At 36.8% G+C, this 21543-nt stretch overlaps 1 protein-coding gene across 1 annotated transcript in view; it reads right to left on the bottom strand.

Annotated features, from left to right (window-relative positions):
• Window positions 1-16109: 16109 nt before the first annotated feature.
• The window catches only part of MYO3B (myosin IIIB), a 173754-nt gene continuing 168320 nt past the window's right edge, over window positions 16110-21543 (bottom strand). Inside the window, exons 34-36 of the mRNA XM_030241751.2 lie at window positions 18355-18461; window positions 17934-17980; window positions 16110-16676 (exon numbers count right to left, since the gene is read on the bottom strand). Of these exons, the coding sequence (XP_030097611.2) occupies window positions 16544-16676; window positions 17934-17980; window positions 18355-18461 (287 nt within the window). The 3' untranslated portion in view covers window positions 16110-16543. The remainder of the gene's footprint in view (window positions 16677-17933; window positions 17981-18354; window positions 18462-21543) is intronic.

Below are 21543 nucleotides of genomic sequence, written 5' to 3'. Positions count from 1 at the left end.
ATATGCCACCAATACTATTTTTATTTACTTCAGCATATTCACTTTTTTAAAGTAGACAACATGACTGGCATAAGATGAGGAATAACCAGTTCACACAGTGTAATTTGAACATCAGTAGATGAAAATAAAAAACATTAAAAACTGCTATGCTATCTCCTGCTTTTTTCCCTGTGCTTTAGGGAAAACCACAAAATTCTAGACAAGATTGGAACATGTTAAGGCATATTTAGGATTTAAAGGCTTGCCTCAACATTTCCCAGTGTAGGTGTGGATTTGACAAAGATTAATAGAGGATTTCCCAAACTTTTGAAAGCTGAGTTGCCCTTTATGAGAAGTAGAACAAGTTTTATGCCTCACAAAGTTTTATGCCTCACAAACCTGTTGTCAAAGTTTTAAATATCTTAATGTATTCATCTTCTGCTCCATCCTTGGCTGGCCCTTTGTGACTCTTCCGCCCGTCTTGGGGAACACTGGTGAATGTTTTTGGATATACTTACTTCCCTTGCTTCCATATTTTAAAAAAAGAATCATAACAATATTGAAAGTGTTATTCTTGGCTCTACTTGGAATGCCTGGGACACTTTTAGTTCAAGTTCATAATTTCAAATTCTCTGGAAATGCTTCCTGCCTCTGGCATACATGGCTGCATTTTCGTCACAGCTCTAACAGCTAGAAATGGACTTCTACAAAACAGAAAGCAAGCCAAGACTCTGGCAAGCAGCTGAAAAGGATCTGCTGTGTGCATCCTGCTTGTTCTCTCCTTTGGGGAAACACTAGGTAAAAAAAGCCTCTGTATTTTTGATAGAATGCATTTGTTTGGGGAAGACTGGATGGGAACTTTTAATTTTATAACTACAGGTACATATAGCTATTTTTTTAATGTTGCAATTAGTATAGAATGAAAATTAATTAAACTGTTATTTATTTCCTTTTAACTACAGAGAGTATATTATCTAAAAATTTGTCTCATGATAATTAGTTTTAGTTACTTAGTATACTTATTGACAGATTAAACAGCTGTCTGTGTCTAAACTGTGTTAGAACTGGAAACAGCACAAAGTTTATCCAGAAAGATCATTGTTTAATCTACACATAAATACTGGATGATCACATGGCTGCCACATTGCTTTTGATTTGGCTGAGTGGATTAATCCAACACTGTAAAAATACACCTGTTTTTTAACAAACTCATGCTGTAATTTTAGAACCTTTTGGTAGAGAAAACAGTAAGTATTTTCTAATGGCAGTATTTTTCAATATTTCAAAAAGCACTTTTGAAATAACCCACTCTTCAAGGACTACTGAACAAGAACATATAAAAATGTCCATAATCTTTATTATAAAAGACAAGTGCTCTATGTAAACTCTTCAACAACTCCACTTTAGCTGGGGGAAAAAAATAGAGATATGAAGAAAAAGCCTAACAGTTGGATTGTGAGGATCAAAACAGGGACACAGATATGGTACTGACTGGCATTAAAGGTGTCTCAGGAAAGAGACACTGTCTTCACACTATGGGAGAGAATCTGAAGACCCTCTCTGTATAATGCTTTCAAGGTAGGTTTTTCCAGTTATGCATACATTTAGTGAAAGGCAGCCCATAAACTAAGACATAGGTGAGTGACCCCAACAAAGGGAGAGTTTTCGAACAGGACCTAGAAAAATTAGATTTCTAAATTGAGGTGTTTGGTTTTTTTTAAGTGCCAGTTTCTTGACTGCCACCAGAGGTTCAGGATCCCATGAAAGATTGGGGAAAACTTAAATTACAATTCTGAAATGACTTATCTCTCTCTCTAGCTGAACAGTGCTCTCATAGACTGGCAGAAAAGTCTTTTGAGGAAAGCAGAGTACAGTATGTTTCTATGTCATTTCATAAATTGATGCCTTAAGTGGTGCAGAATAATACATAAATAGTTTAATGCATAAATTACATTAACTACCCACATATAAATTTCCCTCCCTCCAATTCTGAAAATTAAAATACCATCAATAAAATTATTTCAGATGTATTTCAAATACACACTATTTTTGATTATGCTTTCCATCTTCACAGAACTATAAAAAGGTGAAGTCATTCTAACCATACTCTTATATGCTAGAGTCAGCTTCCTTCCCCTTTTTTACAAGGGGAATGACCCTTGCCATACACACGACTGCTCCAGGCTTGAAAAGAGGAGTTCCTTGCCTCAGTTCTGCACATGGATTATAAGGCTGCTCCTCACCAAACACTTGAAAAACTTACCCCAGCTCAGCTGAAACCTCAGGAGTATTGGCTGAGGCATGCACCTTCTGCTGGCTGGCTGGCTGGCCATGCCAATCAAAGCAAACAACCCTAATCTGGGAATAAATCACCTTTCACTTCAGTCTTCAATCAGCTCTATTGCTCAGGGCCAAACAGCTTGACCAGATGTTTGAGAACGCAGGACAAGATGAGGAGAAAGGATAATCTCCTCAAAAATGAATGTATCAGCATGGCCATGACACATGAACCAGTCTAATGAACAGTATAATTTTTCTCACACTTCTGGAACCTCTGAGACAGAGGGAGAAAAAAGATAAGATCTTCAAATTTTTACATTTTTTGGCTTTTCTCCCTCAGTAAATCTCACACTCCTATTTTCTTACTACATGAAGAAAACTTGCATATTCTACTGGCATTGAGCTGAGAGCATCACATATTACATATGAAAGAAAGAAGAGTATATGGCAAAACACAGATACTGCAATGAAGTGGAAATGTATTAGTCTAAATTACCTAATTCTCATGCCTGGAAATAAGAACGAGACTACGATGCTGCAGTGCTGGCACTCCAGTGCCCAAATGATATAGAAATCTGCAACTGAAAACCACTGACTGCTTCTTAGGAGGTCACACCAAACCACAAAGAACTATTTTCCAATTTTTTTTGTCTTAAAATGAAAGTTGGAGAAAAATCCAAATGCCAAGTCATGCAATTTCATCTGTAATCAGACTAACTTTATAAAATGCTGCCATTCTTACCAATGCACAATGGGGCTGAAAAATAATATTCTGTGAAGATTCTTACAGAAGGCAGTGGAGTAGATGCCCAGAAAAACTGAATTGGACTCATGATTTACTACTTTTTTTCTACTTCCATTGCTACACATGCTAAGTGCACTTGGCACATGGAGTGATTCAAAGAGAAGCTGCTCTGTAGTGCCAGTGATTCTCTTTAATGAGATACAGTTATCAGTTGATTTATGAATTTCTGCTGCCTGTTCTCATTAAGAGTAAGGTAATTTACATTCTAGAAGTAAGAGTGTTTACAAGAGAACACAGTAATCAAAATCCCTCTAAATAAAGTTTTAGAAATGTACACAGTGAGGCTAGAGGTAGTTCTAGGAATTTGCATAACTTTATCCATTAAACTCTATTGCAAAGACTCAAGAGAAGGTGTTACATCTCCAGTTTTATCTAGTTTTCCAAATTAGTGTAGCATTCATCTCAGGAATTTAATATGGGAAGAGACAAAATTAACTTTTTTCTTGAGCCTTCTGATACCCTGGTGACCTCCTTCTCCTGGGAGATCCTATGCTGTTAATTTAGATACCATATGCCTCACTGGTCATCAATTCAACTGCTGCTCTGTATGTTACAGCCTTCACAGGATCTTGATCCCAATGCCTAGAAAACGAATCATTTCCTCTAACCACTGTTGCTCTACCAGTCAGACAAGCTCCAGCTGATCAGTATTTTCTTATAAATACTTAGAAATAGCACAGTCTAGTCTGCTTTGTCCTTTCTTTTGGTATATGCCTCTCCACTATAATTTAGACACTATTTGCAGTGCTCCAAAGTAAAGCATCAACAACTGGAAGACAGCAGAGGAGGAATGTAGGAAAAACAGAGCTACCCAGACTCTGAACTGACACTGGTAAGATGTCTGAATGTAGCCCAGCATTTTGGCAGGGGTCAGAAGCAAGAGCCTAACCACCTAGGTGGAGAGAAAAGGTAACCTCCAAGCAGACAGCACATCAGTGCTGAGACTGACTATAGAAGCTAAGAATCAGCATGGAATTACACATGTTAATGCTGGCGACACTGATTATGAGAATACCAAGATGAATGGAGCAGCTCAGCCTGAGCAATTGATTGAAGCTGTTTTCATCTCTGTGGGGTGTTCTTCAACATTTCTCTCTATGCAGCCATATACAGCCACCTCTGACACAACTCATACATACATACATTCAACCCAGATAAGGTGTGGAAACTTTGTCTCCCCTTCCCTGCTCTCTCCTGCCACCAGCCAGAAAAGCAACTACACTGCTTCCCTTTCTTCTTTTTGTAACCTGTCAACTTGCCAAGTTTACCATTGACAGGGTATGTAAGGATATACCAGCCAGGTGTGAGAGGAATATTCAGGATATTTTTCTGAGTAACAGGAGTGCAGCTGCTGAGCTGGGTGGAAACACAGAAATAGGATCAACAAGCAAAATCTTGTGAAAGTCCTGAGTAAGAAGGTGGTCAAACTGCAGTGAATGTACTGGGAGGAGCTTTAGTCACTTTGAGCATGTCATCTTTAAATCATCTATCTTCACAACTCCTCCATAAAGATGTACTATGCTATTTCAGCTTTTTTATAAAAGGCAACACAGGGGATCACATTCCTTGTTCTATGTCATATATTAACCCTACTGAAGAGCAGAGAGTTTGACTGATGAGCAGAGGCACACAACTTGAGACCAAATAATATGATGTTGCAACTTGTTTCCCTTGCAAAATCTTTTCTATAGCACTCCCATCCCCCTGATTTCACATCAGTCTCTTCTTGTACACTCTCTTAGCAACTTTTGTATTATGAGCAGTTGTTAATCTTTCAGACAGAGTAAAACCCACATAACCTTGGACATGCAGAGGGGCAACAATGAGACTGTGGGTGCAATGAAGAGACAAACATGCAGCCTATGCAAATAAAGCTGCAGGAGCCAACACAACCACAACACCTATATTTGTACTCTTCCTGGTGGACAGTGATGAGAGCATATGATAAGTAAAAGACCAGAGCCCAACAAAGACAAAATACAGATTAGATGGGCTGTACTTAACAACCAGACATGCTTCTATAACTCTAACACTTAACATACTGAGCAGAAATAACAAGATACTTGCTTACTTTTATAGCCCATCCTTTCTCTGCTTAAGCAAACTCCTCACTACAGGATTCTATCCAAGGCACTAGTTCCACTTGCCAAACAACCACTCTCAGTGGTGATGACCTCCCCTGCAGACAGATCTGCAAACTTTGCTCCTGAAACAGCTTTGGGAATCAAGTAACACTGTCATCTGTATTTCCTTGATCTCACACGTGGGAGCAGTTAGAAGAGCTAATTTTCCTCCACCTCAAGTAGACCTTCTTTCTATGCCAGTTTTCTCTTCCCCTCAGTAAGTGTTCCACCAACTTTTTCCAGTGAATCCTTGTACTACTGTATTTGATCAAACATAGTGATTCTGATGCTCTGCAAAGCATGAGGCACAAACTCACATCTATATTGCTGGATCAGCTAAGTTTTGGGACACTGCTTTTTTCCTTTACTATCAACTCATTGATCCATGTTTGGCTGGTTCCCTCTAACAGCCTTACAGGCATTAGTTATGAGGTAACCAGCATGTTCACATAATGGCAGTCTGGAGAGTACAAAAGGGAAATAGAAGTTTGGGCTATTTTTTTGCTCTTGACCATTCAGAAGAATTTAGAGGATGTGGACCATTATTTATGTCTATCTCTTGTTCAGCACCCTTCCTTGATGTCCTAAATTCAATCCAGGTTTTGCTGTTGGCCTTTACCAATATATGCTGATATACAAAGGGCTAAATGAAGATCATAGGACGTTGAGAAGAAGTTTGTATTCCTGCCTCTCAAGAATGTATGTGAGCTATCAGTAAAGACAAACTTCCAGCTACTGATTAATTATTTTGTCAAAACCAAAACCAGTGTGATTATAATGAAAGTACCCAGGTTTAGTCTGGCTGAGCAGACAGATTATATATTTAATTGTAAATGGGCTGTAAACATCTGAGATCTTTATATATGGAGAAACGAATAGTATCTATATTTAGATATTTGAGAGAAGCAAGGGTTTTTACAAGATTGATCTGCAAAAATTGGAGTGATATATTTTGATTGTTGGGTATTTTTCTGATATCTCTTGCTCTGTTTAATTTGAAGGTGAAAAATATATGTTAGCAATATCCATCTCTGTGCAGTTTGTCTGAAGAAGCCAATAATTTCTTGCAGTGTAATGAACCTCAGTAAAAGGAGAAAAGTAAGTTATTTTTAGACTACATCATTCTTATGATGAAGAAAAGAAAGAAAACAATCTCCCCAGATGAAAGATTACTACTCTTTTTGCTTCAACATGCTTAAAAAAATGATGGATAAATCAAAGAAATTTCCAACACACCATCTAGCAGCATATTTACTACTAGATTTACTACAGATTTACTACTAGCGTATTTATAACTAGAGAGACACTTGGAGAAACATTTGCTGATAATATATACTATACATCACTTATGATTTTTATCACTTGTTTGGTAGTCTGTCTTTCTGAAGTTAGAACCACTAAATTTCTAGCATACTGAACAATTACTATTTTTGAAAACTCATAATTCCAGATTTTTTATTGTGCTGATATTTACTGTAAATTTATGACAGAAAATACTTTTCCCAAAGCTTACAGTAAGATGTTAGATAATGATTATAAAATAATCCTTTAAAAATTTGATACTGATGAAGTACTGCAGGCCCAGAGGAGAAAAAAACATTTTACTTTGTACCATCAAAAATTGAAAATTTTTTTTCCTGATCTTTGGAAAAGGAATCAGATCTCAAGATACAGATTGCAGCAATTTCCCATTGTAGAAAAGGGAGGAATTTTATACTTGGAACATTTTATTTGCCTTTACTTTTGTAATTTGAATTACTAGTTCATTTGCAATTTTGTTCTAAACTATACCACTTGGCTTCTCAAGAAGCTTCTAAAGCATCTTAAAGTGGTTTTCTACTACAGGTATTACACACACTTTAAGACACTCTGCAAGATGATTTACTGCCTTATTATAGTATGATGAGAAAAATCTTCAAAATTTACTATAGGTTGCCTCTACCATGAAACCTAATGGTTCATGTATTTTTCTTCTTGTCTCATGTAACTTCCTCTCTTTTCTTCTAAGTCTCTCTCATAGAAGTTTTCTACTCCATTGTCCCCAAGGTCATTAATTCCCTTATGAAAGACCATTAATACCTCTCTCTTCATGCCCATCCTTTGAAAGTCCTCCTCCAAGTGTCGCCCAGAAATTGGATACAACAGAGATTAACACTGGGCGAAGCCACAGGGTGAAACAAGCAAGCTTTGCCCCCTCAGAAATAACAAATCATGTGCTCTCTCATGATACATACAGCAGTTGGAAGAAGCAGTGAAGCTGGCACTTTATCACTGCACTGTGGCAGAGACAAAGAAGAATCCCCCTCTAATTCTTTTAACACAAAGGAAGACAGAGAGAAAAACCATGACCATGTTTCCTGCATGTTGTAATTGAGCAGAAATGGCAACAGAAATTTCAGTACTGAAATTTCCCAAGATAATATCTTAGAGTCCTCGGAGTATTGTCCATAGCTCAAAAATACCTTAAAAGAAAGAAAAGTAGCCTTTAATGCAGTTGAATCGATACCTGTCATAAACACTGTATTTCCTCTGAAAGTTTGAATCACTTCTAGCCTGTCAGCAACATTTTCAAGTACTACCTGCATGTACTTCTCTTATAATCAAAGGAAGTAAATACTTATATTCTCAATACTTCCATGTACAAATTAAAAAAAGAGTTTAAGAAAGTAAGCTATAAGCAGAACAGTGACTGGAATTTCTTTCTGAAAGCACTATATTGAGTTACTAATGAGTTTCTAATAGAGAAAACTCTTTCATACGGCTTATACCTAGTGGTTTAATAACACTTATGCTCACCTTCTTCAATTGTACTGTTGCAGGGAGTCCAGAATGTTATCTTTTTTGCCTCCTATTTTCTCCATAATTTGCAGATATACTCTAAAAACCACTGGGAATTTCCAGCTTAAGTGTAAAACCCGTGCAGATCTAGGTTCAACAAAGGTAGCCATCTCTAACAACCTCAGCAAACACAACACAGCTGACAGCTGAATGTTACCAATGGGGCCTCAGAAACAGGGCTTAACAATTTTGTTTAAGATCACAAGTTCTCCACCGACACTTGAGACACAGAAGAATGCTCATTAGCTGTTATAAAAGTAAAACTGGTAGGGCTTTGTGTTTCAGGGGAGGGCCTGAAAGGTACATATGAGCAGATGCACACCAACACATTGGAGAGTAGTATAAATTCTTCAATTTAAATAATTTGCACTCTTTTCTTCCTCTTGATAATACAAAATCATGCCTTGTTTCAGTTAAATACATTTTTTTGCTCTACATTTAATCATGTTCATATTTCTTTCTGTTTAGGTCCCACTAGTCTCTTTACATAGCATTTAGTATGATTTTATATTGTGAAAAAACCCCACATTCTGTAGCTGGAGTTGTTTTGTTCCAATCTTGTTTTCTCTAATCTTTTGTTTGATGCATGGAAAGATGCTAACGTTTTTTGTACTATCTTAACTGTAGTGATCCGGGAGCAAAGCAAATGAGATTTAGTAGATATGTTTCTGCTGTCATTATTAAACCTCATATGCTTTGCTATGTAGGCAACATGTTTTATTTCTCTTAACCTGAAAGAGGTTTCTGTCTTATTGTTGCAATTTATTAAGGGCAAACAATCTAGGGCTTATAATAGGCCTGTAGGCAGAACAAAGCCCTTGTCAAATGGAAGGGTTGGCTGCTCAGCTGGGTAGCATGTAAATGTGCAAAAAGAACTGTTCTGTTCAAAGACACCAGACATGCTTTTTAAATAAAACATCTCATAAAATTGAGAGTTGCCACTTAAGTGTTGTGTTGGAAATTTTAATTTAAAAAAATTAATTTAATTGAAGAAATACAGTTGCACTGAGTTTTTTTTTTTTGTAAACTCTCCAATAAAATCCCACATATCACTAAGGCTTTTATTAGAGGCTCAACATAGTATGTTTCTCAAACAGCAGTTTATTGTCATTTTATAACACTGTGTTATGCAAGTTCAGTGACTACTGTACTCACCTAGGCAGACCTAATCTTATGAAAGGTATTTTTCATTTTTAATATGGGAAATCACCCTGCCTGTTTCTTTAACATAGTATCATGTCTCAAAAAGTAAGGCAGTTTCTCATTCTACAGTTCATTTAGAATTTCTCATTATGTGCCTCTTTGCAAGAGCTGAAATTAAAATGACAGATAAAGATTACAACATAATAGGCATTTTTTGTAATGCACTGGTCCACTTGGGCACAAGCAGCTCTTTTTTTCTCTTCTGTTGAAATGCATAATCAGGACAGTATCATCAATTAGATTTTTCACTTTAACTTTCCATAATGTTTCCAGACTTCTCTATTTGGCAAAGACAATTGGGACAGATTTCTTTATTTTTTCCTCTGGCCTAAAACTCAAAACCCCCCACTTTCCAAACTGTTACCACCGAAGAGTTTATTAAATGGCTGAAAAAGACAGCTGGTCCCACCATCTGTTAAAAATTTTCAGGGGCCAAATGAAACAGGTTACACCTTTAGCCATGCCAAGTCTTCCAATACCCCCTCCCTCTCACAGCCTGTGGAGGGCTAATCTGAATTTCACGCTCTGATTTTGCTATTGCTAATGTCTGAGCTTCTTATGTGTGCTTCTTGTAGTTGCTTATATTAGTTCTCCAGCAGTATCAAAAGCTCCCCTCTCCTTTCAACCTAGCTCATTTGCAATCAACGGAATCCTGCGTCTACAGTCTCCTTTACAATAAGATACTGTACCTTGAAGGAAACCCACAGAGAACCTAATATGTTACTTTTTTGGAGCAACAGAGAAAATCAGGAGTACATTTCTGTTGTTTTGCAGCCACTTTTCTATAAATGCTAATGGAAGTAATTCAGATGTGCCAACAAAGACAGAATCTGCAACACACTGCAGGTGTGAGGGGGCTGAAACAAAAGGGATGCTAACCCTAATGGTATTTCTTGTCATTAACAATTCTTTGATGTTCATACTCCAGGCTCTCTTTTATCTTGCAGTTTTTCAGCCATCTTTGTTAACATGCAGTGCAACTAAACCTTTTTTTCCTTAACCTTTAAAGACATCTGCAAAATGTTTATGCTAAGTTAGTTTCCACAGCATCTATCTGTAACACACATTGAAGTAAAATGAGATAAAGCTTGCAAGGTTATTACTAAAACATCAGTAAGTTCCTATCATTAAGTGAAAGGAACAGATCAATAAAAAGAAGCTCTTAATGTTCCTTTAATAAGGATGAGTTTCTTGTAAAAGGACTGAAGATTAACTTCAGTGGAACAGAAGCAGTGTTTATAATATAGCAGCTATGTTGATGAGATCCAGCTTGTTTTACTTGTACTCATTAAAAAGAATTAACAATATCTGTAAGTTCCCATATTAAAAAAGCATGTCACAATACAATATATTTAAAGACATTCTGGTTTTCCAGAAGGGATTTCTCTACCACTAAGTGGGCAGTGGCATTCAGTCAAGGAGCTGTAGGTGGAGATTCTCCACATCCATCTGTCTTTCCATGACTTACAGATGGAAAAACACCATTGTCTTTTAAAATGTTCAACTCAGTAGGATGACAGTAAAATGAAATGAACAATCAAAGCACACAAGATGCCAGTCTGAGCTACTGCACAGCACTACCAGCAAACCCAGCGTTTTACTCTCATCCCATCGGTCATGTCCTGTTAGATCACATCCTATTCTATCACGGTCTGTTGCATTATTGTTGTAGCATGCTGGAATGTTAAATGAGCAACCTAATCAATCAATACCAATTTCCAATTGGAACTCACCTGTACATCTGTACTGAGTTGAAGATGCCCAAGATTGCAACACAAGTTACCAAAACTTAGAGTTTTATGAAGCCTCACATTTTGTTTTTCTTTCAAAACCTAATTTCTAACAGGTCAATTTAATCAAGTAAATCAAGTCTGTGTCTACATTAAGTGCAAGTACTTACCTTTGAATTTGGATGTAAACTTCCATCAAACTAATCCTCCAGAACAAGGACTGAATGCTCATTCCTGGGGTAGTAGAAATTACAAAACTAAAAGTTTCTGTTTCAAAGACTTTGTGATCTCAGTAAGAGCAATTTTATCACAGGTCTTCACATAATCTCACCAGTTGTGCAATTGTGTTATTTATTGCTTATAACAGGGAGCAGCAGCAAAACCAAAAATCACTAAATAAACCATGTCACACAATTTTGTGGAAGTACCTCCTGCCCAATCCTTTCCCTTTGCTAGGGACCCCAGTGCAGCCTCTCCATTTCTCAGCAGTACTGCGATGCTGTACTCCAGAACCCAGCTTTCTGAGGGTCACTTCCACCAGAACTTCAAGATTCTGCTACCCCTGTCCTGGCCTCAACCATCTCCATCAGTGCATTAGAGAGTATGGGACCCCCAGTTCTACTGTTCCAGTTTTAGATAGGTCTTTGTCAGAGACTTGCCATGATCAGTAGCACAACAATTTTTGGAAACTTGTGACAGACTGGCCTGCCTCCCAGCACTGAGTCCAGCCCAGTGGATGACATCCAGTCTGTATTGTGGTGATATTACTTCACTTAGAGATTGAGATGAGATTTTTCACTGATAATGGGTTAGAAATTGAGGCTTGGATGTTTTGCAGAAAAAAGCACACATGTTGATCTACCTACTTGTCATCTCCATTTGCCAACTATATTACAAAATCCTAGTTAAATTATTGAAAAATAATATCTCTCTGCAATTTAAGTAAAAAATAAGCCTGCCAAACAAAAGCAAGGAAATTACCTATTACTGGCCTGATCAATAATACGTAATCTGGTTTCTGAAAACATTACTCCAAGATATACTTTTCACTTATCTGCTTCTATGTCCTTTAGCATCACAGCATAAGTACTACAATAAACAGTTCCATGATTACAAAATGTATATATTTACTGTCCTGGCTGACCTTGAATTTATAGACATAATAAAATAATATCCAATAACTCTCGACAAATCTATTAAGATGAGTTAGGCACGAGTCTGTGTATTTAAAGACACAGACTCTATTATTATGAATTGTCAACGTTCTCCTTTATCTGTTCCAGTGCCCATCACAAATGAGACACAAAGCCTCTCTCTGAGTTCTGTAATCTTTAGCTCTGACCCAGAGGGCTGTTCCCTAGCCTTTGGTTTTCACAGCATCCTGTGCTACTTTTGTCAGTTTGGGAGAACTGCTTTGTTGTCAAGCAGAAACAGTTTCTGTTAAGAATGCATTCTGCTGCAACTCCTCCTAGGGTGAGTACTGTTAAAGACAAGGTGTGTTACTGAAATGTATTTCTAGTGTTAACAACAAAACTGACATTACTTCTCACATTTTGTTGTCAGAGTTAAAAGCAGGATGGGTAAGTTTAGTATGTGCCATGTCTCATGCATATATTGGTACTAAAACCAAGTACCCATTTCCTCCCATAGGAGGATACTTTTGTGCCATATGGCTTGATTTTCAATTGAATGCACTATATTTATCTGGTTAACCTGAAGACATTTAAAAATGCCAGAATTTGGCTGTCTCTCCAAATTCTCTTTCTGTTTTGAGGCAATGAAAAAAGGAATGAGAAATGAGAGCATGGTAGACTTGAGTTATTTATCTCATTGCTAACTATTTTACCACAAAAAAGCAATATTCCTTTATAATTGCAAATCTTAGAACAGAAGAGTAAAAACATTAATTATAATTTTTTAAAGATGAAATTTTAAAATTGGAACTTAAATCCCATTTTCACATCAATTTTACATGGTGTAAAACATATAGTAGCGCCCAGTTTCATATCATTTATAGCCACATTTTATAAGCTTCTAAGTAACAAGTCCTTGGATAGTCTGGTAGGGGCCACTTAAAAGACCTTCAGAGCACAAAAGACCTTTCCACAACTCTTACAGTGTACGGGTGAGAGAGGTCACGTTGAGGGCAAATTTAAGATGGTTGCAATTTACTCCCATTCTAAGGTCCCTTTATGTTACTAAAGTGATGTAAATGTTTAAGTCAGAAGCACATTTAAAATTACCAAATGAAAGGGGCTAATCTCCAAAAGCTCCCTGCCCGATTTTTTTCTTGGGCACAGAGACAAGTTTTTCAGCTGCCATAACTGAAAGGCAGAAATTGTCCTTAGCAAGAGCCAGTTTCTAGTACCATTAAGGTCTACAGAAGAAATCTATTAAAATCCCTTGCTGAGCTTCATCCTTTTCTCTCCCATCTGCTGAAAACTGTTTAATATATTACACACTGTCTAAGAAATTTTCTTCTTCCTAACAGGATTTAAACTCTTTACTTTTATAAAATATTAAGAACAGGATATGTTATGAACTATTAAGCAAAATACATTAATATTTCAGGATAATATACATGAAAGGAAATAGAACAATGCTTCAGTGTTGTGAAAGCCAAATAAGAAAATCCAGACAATTCTTGTTGATATGCTTCCACTGACCAGGATCATCACACTGACATACCTCCTGTTTCACACACAAATCAATCAACCCAAACACACACTTCTGTCAATATGATAACAGAAGTTCAACTCTTTGGTCAGTCTTAGTGTGGCTGCCTGGCTCTACAGCAAGGCTTTTAATAATCAAAAGATATACATGTGTTCTAAAATCAGGATGAGAGAAGACCACTTCATGGAGTCATCTGCTGAGGATGAAGGGCAAACAGATAAGGAAAGGGAGTAAGTTAGGAAAGAATAAAATACACATATTGACTTTATGCACAGTGTTTAGCTAAGAAGCAACAAGAATGAAAACATACTACTCAACAGCAGCTTTTCGGTAGTAAATTCAGTATTAGTGACATTAGGTAATATGAAAAAGTACAGCAGATGTAGATACTGGCACTGTATGTAACAAGGAAAATACTGTGTTCTACCCTTTCCATGCAATTAAATACTGCTTAAAATCTCTCTGAAGTCCATTTCTGATGGCTGAGATTGATATGAGCTCAACAACTGGAAGAGAAGAAAGGAAGAAACCTAAGGGATGTACTTGGAGAGTTTTTGCATTTTGCCTGTACTTTATTCTTTAATGTTCTGATGCTGCTCCTGTTAACTCAAGCCCCCATTCAGCAAAGCATTTAATCACATGCCAAAATTTCATTGATTTCAATGAGACTTTGGCTTTGGATTAAGTGCTCCACTGAATTAAATATTATTTTTCACTTTCCCTACTTTATGAACTTAACTACTCAGAGTAATGTATTACTCAGTGTAAGGTGAACTGTTGGTTTTAGGCAGGTGACATAATATCTGGAAACATCACTGTCATTCAATTAAAATAACTGATAAACTCTTAACTATGCATAATGATGTGAACTGCAGTCATAATAAAGCTTTATTTTCCCTAATGGTTTTCAAAAAGGAAGGATGGAACAAGAAGGCATCAATATTGCTAGAACTCTCTGTGATCTATGCCAATGGACGAGTAAAGCAAGTAATTTGATTGTTTAAAAATAATCTTTTTTTTCCATCCAGATGTTACAAATTAACTGAGAAATTACTCATTGCATAGGAAAAGTGACATAATTTTTGATGAGTTATCATAACATACTCATTCTCGTAACCTTTTGACAAAATGTAAAGAAAGTGATCTGTACACATGCATTCCTATTAGTTGCCATTTCTATTTATGCTGCACTTTTTAATGTCATGAATTCATCTGCAGCTATTCACCAATTCTCTGTTGTTTAAGGAGTTCCTAAATTTCAAAAGCTCTTAAGTTCCTTTAAAGTACACCTACCTGGATGTACATCAGAAGAGAACGAGGAGTGAACTGAAAGACTTCAGTGTCTCAGGATCATAACTTCCAGCTTCAGCCTTCTCTCATATTTTGGGTGAAGAATGACTGAAGAATTATTCTTGCTGGAATCCTTTGCTCATCCTCATCTGCCCTGCCTAACTTAATTTCTGTGCTGGGAGAAACAAAGCTTTTGTGGAACTATCTATTTCATTACCTTTTCTTCTTTTGAGCCCTATTCTAGCTTAGGAATATTGTGACTGCACTTGGGTCTCATTTCTCATGCCACCTTTCCTTGTCCTGTAGTCAATAAGATGATGTCAATGAACATTGATAGTAAGAAATTATGTAGCTTAAGGAACAGGTGTGAGGTGCATCTCCAATAAGAAGATCTATTAGCACAGAGTAGGGTAAACTCATTGCAGCAGAGATAAAGACAAGGATCATAACTAGGTCTGTAAAATACACAGTCAGAGTTAATCAGTATCATTTGTTAAAAAAGAAAAAAAATGAAGAATTTTGAGCAAATGTGTCAGGCAGTAAATGCGAACATCTTATTTCCAAAAGTTTTTGACAAGAGCATGTCTGGAAAAGAAGCAAAGAATGGTAACAGGTCAAAATGGTGTTTCTGCACCAGAAATAAAAGAGTAAGGTGAAATAGTTGGCTTCTGCCGTGGAAACAGTAACTATCAAAGAATCTCAGTATTCTGTAGAAAGTCACATACTGTTATCATCAAGGATTTTCAAAGAAAGTGAAAAGCAAGTAGAAAAATTTGCAGGTGACTTTTTCCCCTTTGCTACGTACAAGTGGGCTGTGGAAATGTAGGAGTCATCGGAGCCCAGACATATAACTTAAGGAATAAATTAAATATTTGCAGGGATAACAAGAAGAGCAGGTCATAATGATGGTTTCAGTCACAAGGACTAGATGAAGCAGTGTGTGAAACATTAGCTTTAAAACTGTTTTACTTCTTATATTTGAAATAATTTCCAGAGTTAGACTTATGCTAAACAAATACTTTAGAAGAAAACTATTTGCAAGGTAAACCAAGACACAATTATATTTTAAATTATTTTACTCTGTACATTTTTCTATGTTAAAAGCCATACACAGCAGAGAAAGTTATAAAGGACAATGTTTAATATCAGTCAAATTAAATACAAAACATTTTTACTATGACCCCGAATTAAAATTTTTAGTACAGTGTTCTTTTAATCTAGTTCAGTTCCTTGATCTTACTTTTCACACAGCTCTACCAGCAGTTGTGCCAGCACAAAAACAGAAGGGATGGCACAGGGTGGGAACAGCAGCCAGGAGAGGGGAGGCAGGAAAGAAGGGGTTAGAATTGGATAAATTAACCTTCCTGCTAAAGAAGTGTGTCAATTATCAACATCAACACTCCAGGTACTGTTGCTCCCCTTTACTGCAATTGCTTTTAGAAATACAGCTAAATGTGACAGTGTACACCTGCAAACCCAGGTCCAAACAGTGAACTAAAGTAACTAGCTAACATGGTATTTTTAATATTTTATATGAACACACATAAACAAAGTTAACTGGAAGAGCTTATCAGCAGGAAAACACTCTTACCAGTATTAGTCAATAGAATGAGTGAGGTTCAGCTTTGAGCAAAAGACACATCTCTTGTAGGAGGAGATGGAGAGCTGAGAAAACTGTCATCTTCAGGGGTAGATTCAACAGCTGACAATGATTCATAATATTCATCCTCTCCATCCAGTACTTTGATTTGGCTTGAAAATAAACAAAAAACACTCCTTAAGTTAAACACTGTCAATATCTTCAGAAATAGAAACTACTCTGTGGATGTAAAAAGGAAAAGCCCTACTATAAGAATGGGAAAAAAAAAAAAAAGATAGGATGATTTGATGAGAAAGATACAGCTTTTATACATATTCCAACTGCTATTACATTTTATATTCTGAATGGTTCTGAGGATCAGGAAAATACAATATCATCTTTCAGTTTGGGAGTATGAAATGATAGAACAACTACCTGCACCAAATGGGCATTTAATTTGAGCAATGTTGCTTTCTTTGTCTGTGTATGTTCCACAAGTAGGATATATTTTGGTATCCTATTTCAGATGCTATGAATATGAGCCAAGGACTACAGCATCAATTTTTGGGAAAGCCCTATTGACAGCATGGGGCTTTCATTTTTCTGTGATGTATGATGAGCACTGCAGTCTGATGTTAGTGTTTTTATTCCCAGAATAAAAACTTTTTTAAACTAAAGAAGGGAGAGAAAATAAACCAAATCTTGCAGAGTCTTGCAAAAATTTGGACTTTAAGCTTGACTCAAAGACCTCTTGTTCATACAGTTACATTGAGAAGATTAATTAAAAAAAAAGGAAAAAAAACAGAAGGTTCTGGTAAATTTTTGGACTAAATGTGTCTGTAAGCACCCATCAGTTCTCTCAGATCCACGTGATCAGGCAAGTGAATATTCTGGCAATTGCATAGGAGCCAGACTAGTTTATTCTACCTCTACCAGGAGGTAACTGCTCATGTAGCAATGAGAACTGACTCAGAGAAGGAGCAACTCCCTTTTGTGCAGAGTGGCCTCTCTGTCAGCCCCTCACATGTGCTCCCCAGGAAGACAAGAGGCCCACTGAGAGTGTGCTGCTGTGGGGCTGGCAGGGCTTCTGGCACTGTTCTAGGTCACAGGCCTTCAGTCCTAACACCCATCATCTGGCACCTTTCTCTAGTGTGAAACACACTTCAAAATATGAGCAATGCTATTTTTTGGTAGTAAAAACACAGAGAGATCTGGGGAGCATATTTTGTAAGAATCAGTCCTAGTGTCTGCAGACAGCAGTACATGCACGTTTTACATTTGCTTCTGCAGAAAATGTCCAATGTCAATGCACAGAAATATGTTAATTCTTTATTTTTAGAAACCTCTCTAGAAAGTTTTGCATATTCTGTAATATCACAAAGGACTTCTTCTGTTTACAGTTGCTTAGAACTAAGAAGATAGATATTTACCCAAGTTTTCTTGGCTTCCTCTTGCTCCCTTGATATTCTAGAGTTCCCTGTGGAGAGGGCCAAGAACATACAGTCAAAGCAAAGCAGCAAGTCGTTAATTTTTAATTCAAAGTGATTTTGTGTTGAATGCAAGCAGATGCTGATAATATCAGAAGTCACAGCATAATTTTTTTGATCAAAGGGCTCAAGTGAGCCTGATGAAGCATGCATCTTGCTCGTCTTTGATAAACCACATCAATTATTCACCGTGAAGGCAGACATCCTGACATGAAAGCAACAGATAAAGAGCATAAGCACATGTTCAAGACGAGAGCAGAAGAACGTGGGGGTGGGGCTGGAGGGGCTGAAACAGGTATTAATAACAGAATTATTAACTGGAAACAAAGCCAGTAAAACAGCTTTATTGCCACTTTGAACTCACATTTAACTGGTTATAGTACATGTTATCCTCAGGGCTATTCAGCATTTTGGGCTGCTGACATCGTCGACGAGGTGTTCTCAGCTTCTGTTCAAGGCAGTTTTCTGAACCTACAGTAAGATAACACAATTTAGTTTTAAGCTGTGCCAGGTGCTGTGAACGTCTTAGCACATTTTTGTCTGTAAACAGTCTTTTCTTCTGTCCTTTTTGGTCCTGGATTTATTAGCAAGTCTGTTCTATTCAAAGTAAGCAAACAGAAACTTGGGAATCTTTGTTTTCTCTTTTGAAACTCAGCTCAAATGCAAGTTTTTATGCAGAACTTAATTTTCACTTTTTAACATTTTTTATTCTTCCATATATCTATATCACACAGTTCCTTATTCCTTTCACACTTTTTCTTAATATCTTCTGTTATCTAAGCAGGAAATGAGGTATATTGTGACTAGCTAGGAACGTATCATTCAGCAGCCACAAAATAGTTTTTCTACAGTAGACAGTAATAAAGTCTCTTGACTGATGAGACTTGGTCTATTATCATCATTTTCTTTATATAAAAAGGCCACCTTCTTGGCATGGCTCTCCGTTTAATCAGATTAAATGAATCAGTCTGGAATTACACCTTCTTCATATAATTTGTGATGTGCTGTAAAGTAACAGTTGCTTAAAGTCATCTGGAAAGCAGAATTTAAAGATGAAGGAAGTATTTCAGAAGGGTTTCTGAAAAGAACCAACAGCTTGCTAAGTTTTGGGGTTTTTTGGAGGGTTTTTTTTTTTGTTGTTGTTTTTTTTTTGGGGGGGGTGTAGTTTGTTTGAATTTTTTTTTTTTTTTTTTTTTTTTTTTTTTTTTAGTATTATGGAGAAAAGACATGATGGTGTGCTCTATTCTATTTTACCAGTTATTTTCATGGTACATACTTTGGATTACATGGTAACTATTTTCATTAAGTTAGTAAGTTACTACAAGATACTGTAGGAGTAAGGAAAGGTGATTTACTATTCAGATGATTCTCCCAATGCCTTTGACTTTTCTCATACCTCCCTGTTAAAAATTATTTTAGTGGCAGCATAAATAAAAACAGGGTTTGGCAGCACTGAAGGAAAAACATATATCTTATACATTTGCATTCCATACTGCAAAAGGAACTTGCTCCTATAGAAAAGACCAGCACAAAGATCAAGTAGCATGAATTCCTTTAAACACTTCAAAACTGAAGTTAATATGGCTTTTGCAGATGCAGGGCTCTAATCTCACAAATCTATCGACAAGATCTGACCTTAAGGAGCAGGTAACATTACAGAGGAGGTTTATTATGCACTCAGGCTTACAGTTTGTACCTGCAATCTGAACGAGGTAGAGGAGATGTTTAAACTTTGGCCTTTTCAGCCACAAGACTGAGAGATTGTTCTGAGAGATTTTTTTCTCTTTCACTTTCTTGTGCTCAACAATAAAATTAAAAAAAAAAAAATTCCTCTCAGTGTGCAACTGCAATTTCTGCATGGGAGAGGAGCATTTGTTGCATTCCATCACAGCACCTGGGAGATTTCTAGGCTCAAATGACCACCAGAGCTGGGTCTAAAATTCAAACTCAATTTTATAGAGAAAGATTGTATTAATCCACTAATACAAAAAACCTTTAAAATAATACACTCATGCTGCTTGCTAATTTAATACCTAATGCTTCTGTATTTTATACTTTCACGTTAAGTAAACCTCTGTGTTTCTGCATAAGAGATTGTGATGGCTGAGCCAGAACCTTTGCTACTTGCCTATATTGTATACAAAGGGACAAGGCAGAAGCTGTGCCAGAAAATACTTATGTGGAAATTGGGTGTCCAAATAATATCTGATTTTTTGAACGTTTTTTTCACTATGATTCAGATAGGATATAAATGCAATTTTTTTCTCTCTGAAGTCTGAAAATGTTGCAGAAAACCTGTCATAACTACATTCTAGCCTCTCTCTGCTCTGAAAGTTACTCAAATTGATCTTAGAGCTTCCTCCCTCAGGACAGCAGGGTCTGCAATTTTTGCAAGCAATATTTTAAGTCACAAGGTCAGTTGAGTTTTTTCTTACCGCAATATAGTTTTTGAATACCTCTCTATGAATTTTTTTATTCTAGAAAGTGGCTGGTATGAACTCAGGTATTCACTGTTTTGCAAAATTGCACACACCTCTCTGCAGCTTGTCAGAAGTAAAAACACAGCACAAAAATATTTAGAAATTTTTAAACAGTAAAATAATGTGATGGGGGAGGTTTTTTTTCCCTTTCCCCTAAGTGCTCTTGAGGCCTTCACATGTTTTCTTTTTCAAAGCACACATATAGATAGGCTGGTTTTTAAATCTCTTTCATTCATTAGGATTCTGAGTCACTAATATTTGGCTCTACCTTTTTATCCTGACACTTAATTACTTCTGTGTATCCTACGGGTGGTCTGCAGCTTGTGCTCTCCAAAGGAAATACCCTTTCAGTGGGCCCATTTGTCTTAGTTGCACACTACATGAACAGTACAAAATCTGGTAACATTTATCATAAACTACCATATCTGGAGAAAATGGTATTAACATGTGCTCAACACTCAGCAGTTGAATAGGCATTTAAAGGCTGTTCTAAAGTATTTTGCTTTGATGACAAACTTAAAGCCACCAATAAGAAAAAAGTCACTTGTAATTTAACAGAAATAGTAGCAGCACTGCTATCATTAACAAGGTATTGTCTATACTGCACAGAAATTGTGCCAAGTCCCCCTGGCATGTCCAGGTTCCTTAGTTTGCTACAAATTTAGAAACCAGATGAGAGGGTGAACACATGCACTTTCCCCAGGTTGTCCTTTACCACCACTTTTTAAGAAAGAGATCTGACCCCCTTCTGTCTGGAAGAAAACCTTTTCTTGAAACTCTGAGCACAGAAATTCCTTAGGTTACAATTTCTTATTTGATAAATCACTTACAGCAGTGTAGAAATAACAGAGAGTAGGCAAAATGCTTTATGCCAAGTGCACTATGTCAGCTGATCTAAGTGTAGGGTAGCTGAGGTTCTGGGCATCCTTTCCTTGTATCACTTGGGCTCAGAGAGGCTGACACATGGGTGAGCAGGCTTATATGGAGGCTTCCCTAAAGACACCACAAAACTGATGTGGCTGACAGTGAAGGGAAATAGAAACTGGCTACTGGATCAATCTATCTGTTGGAGT

The sequence above is a fragment of the Serinus canaria genome, chromosome 7 (assembly GCF_022539315.1).
Source record: "Serinus canaria isolate serCan28SL12 chromosome 7, serCan2020, whole genome shotgun sequence".
In the NCBI taxonomy this organism is placed as follows: Eukaryota; Metazoa; Chordata; class Aves; order Passeriformes; family Fringillidae; genus Serinus; species Serinus canaria.
The sequence above is the reverse complement of the archived record's forward strand: the minus strand, read 5'-3'. Positions and strand labels throughout refer to the sequence as shown.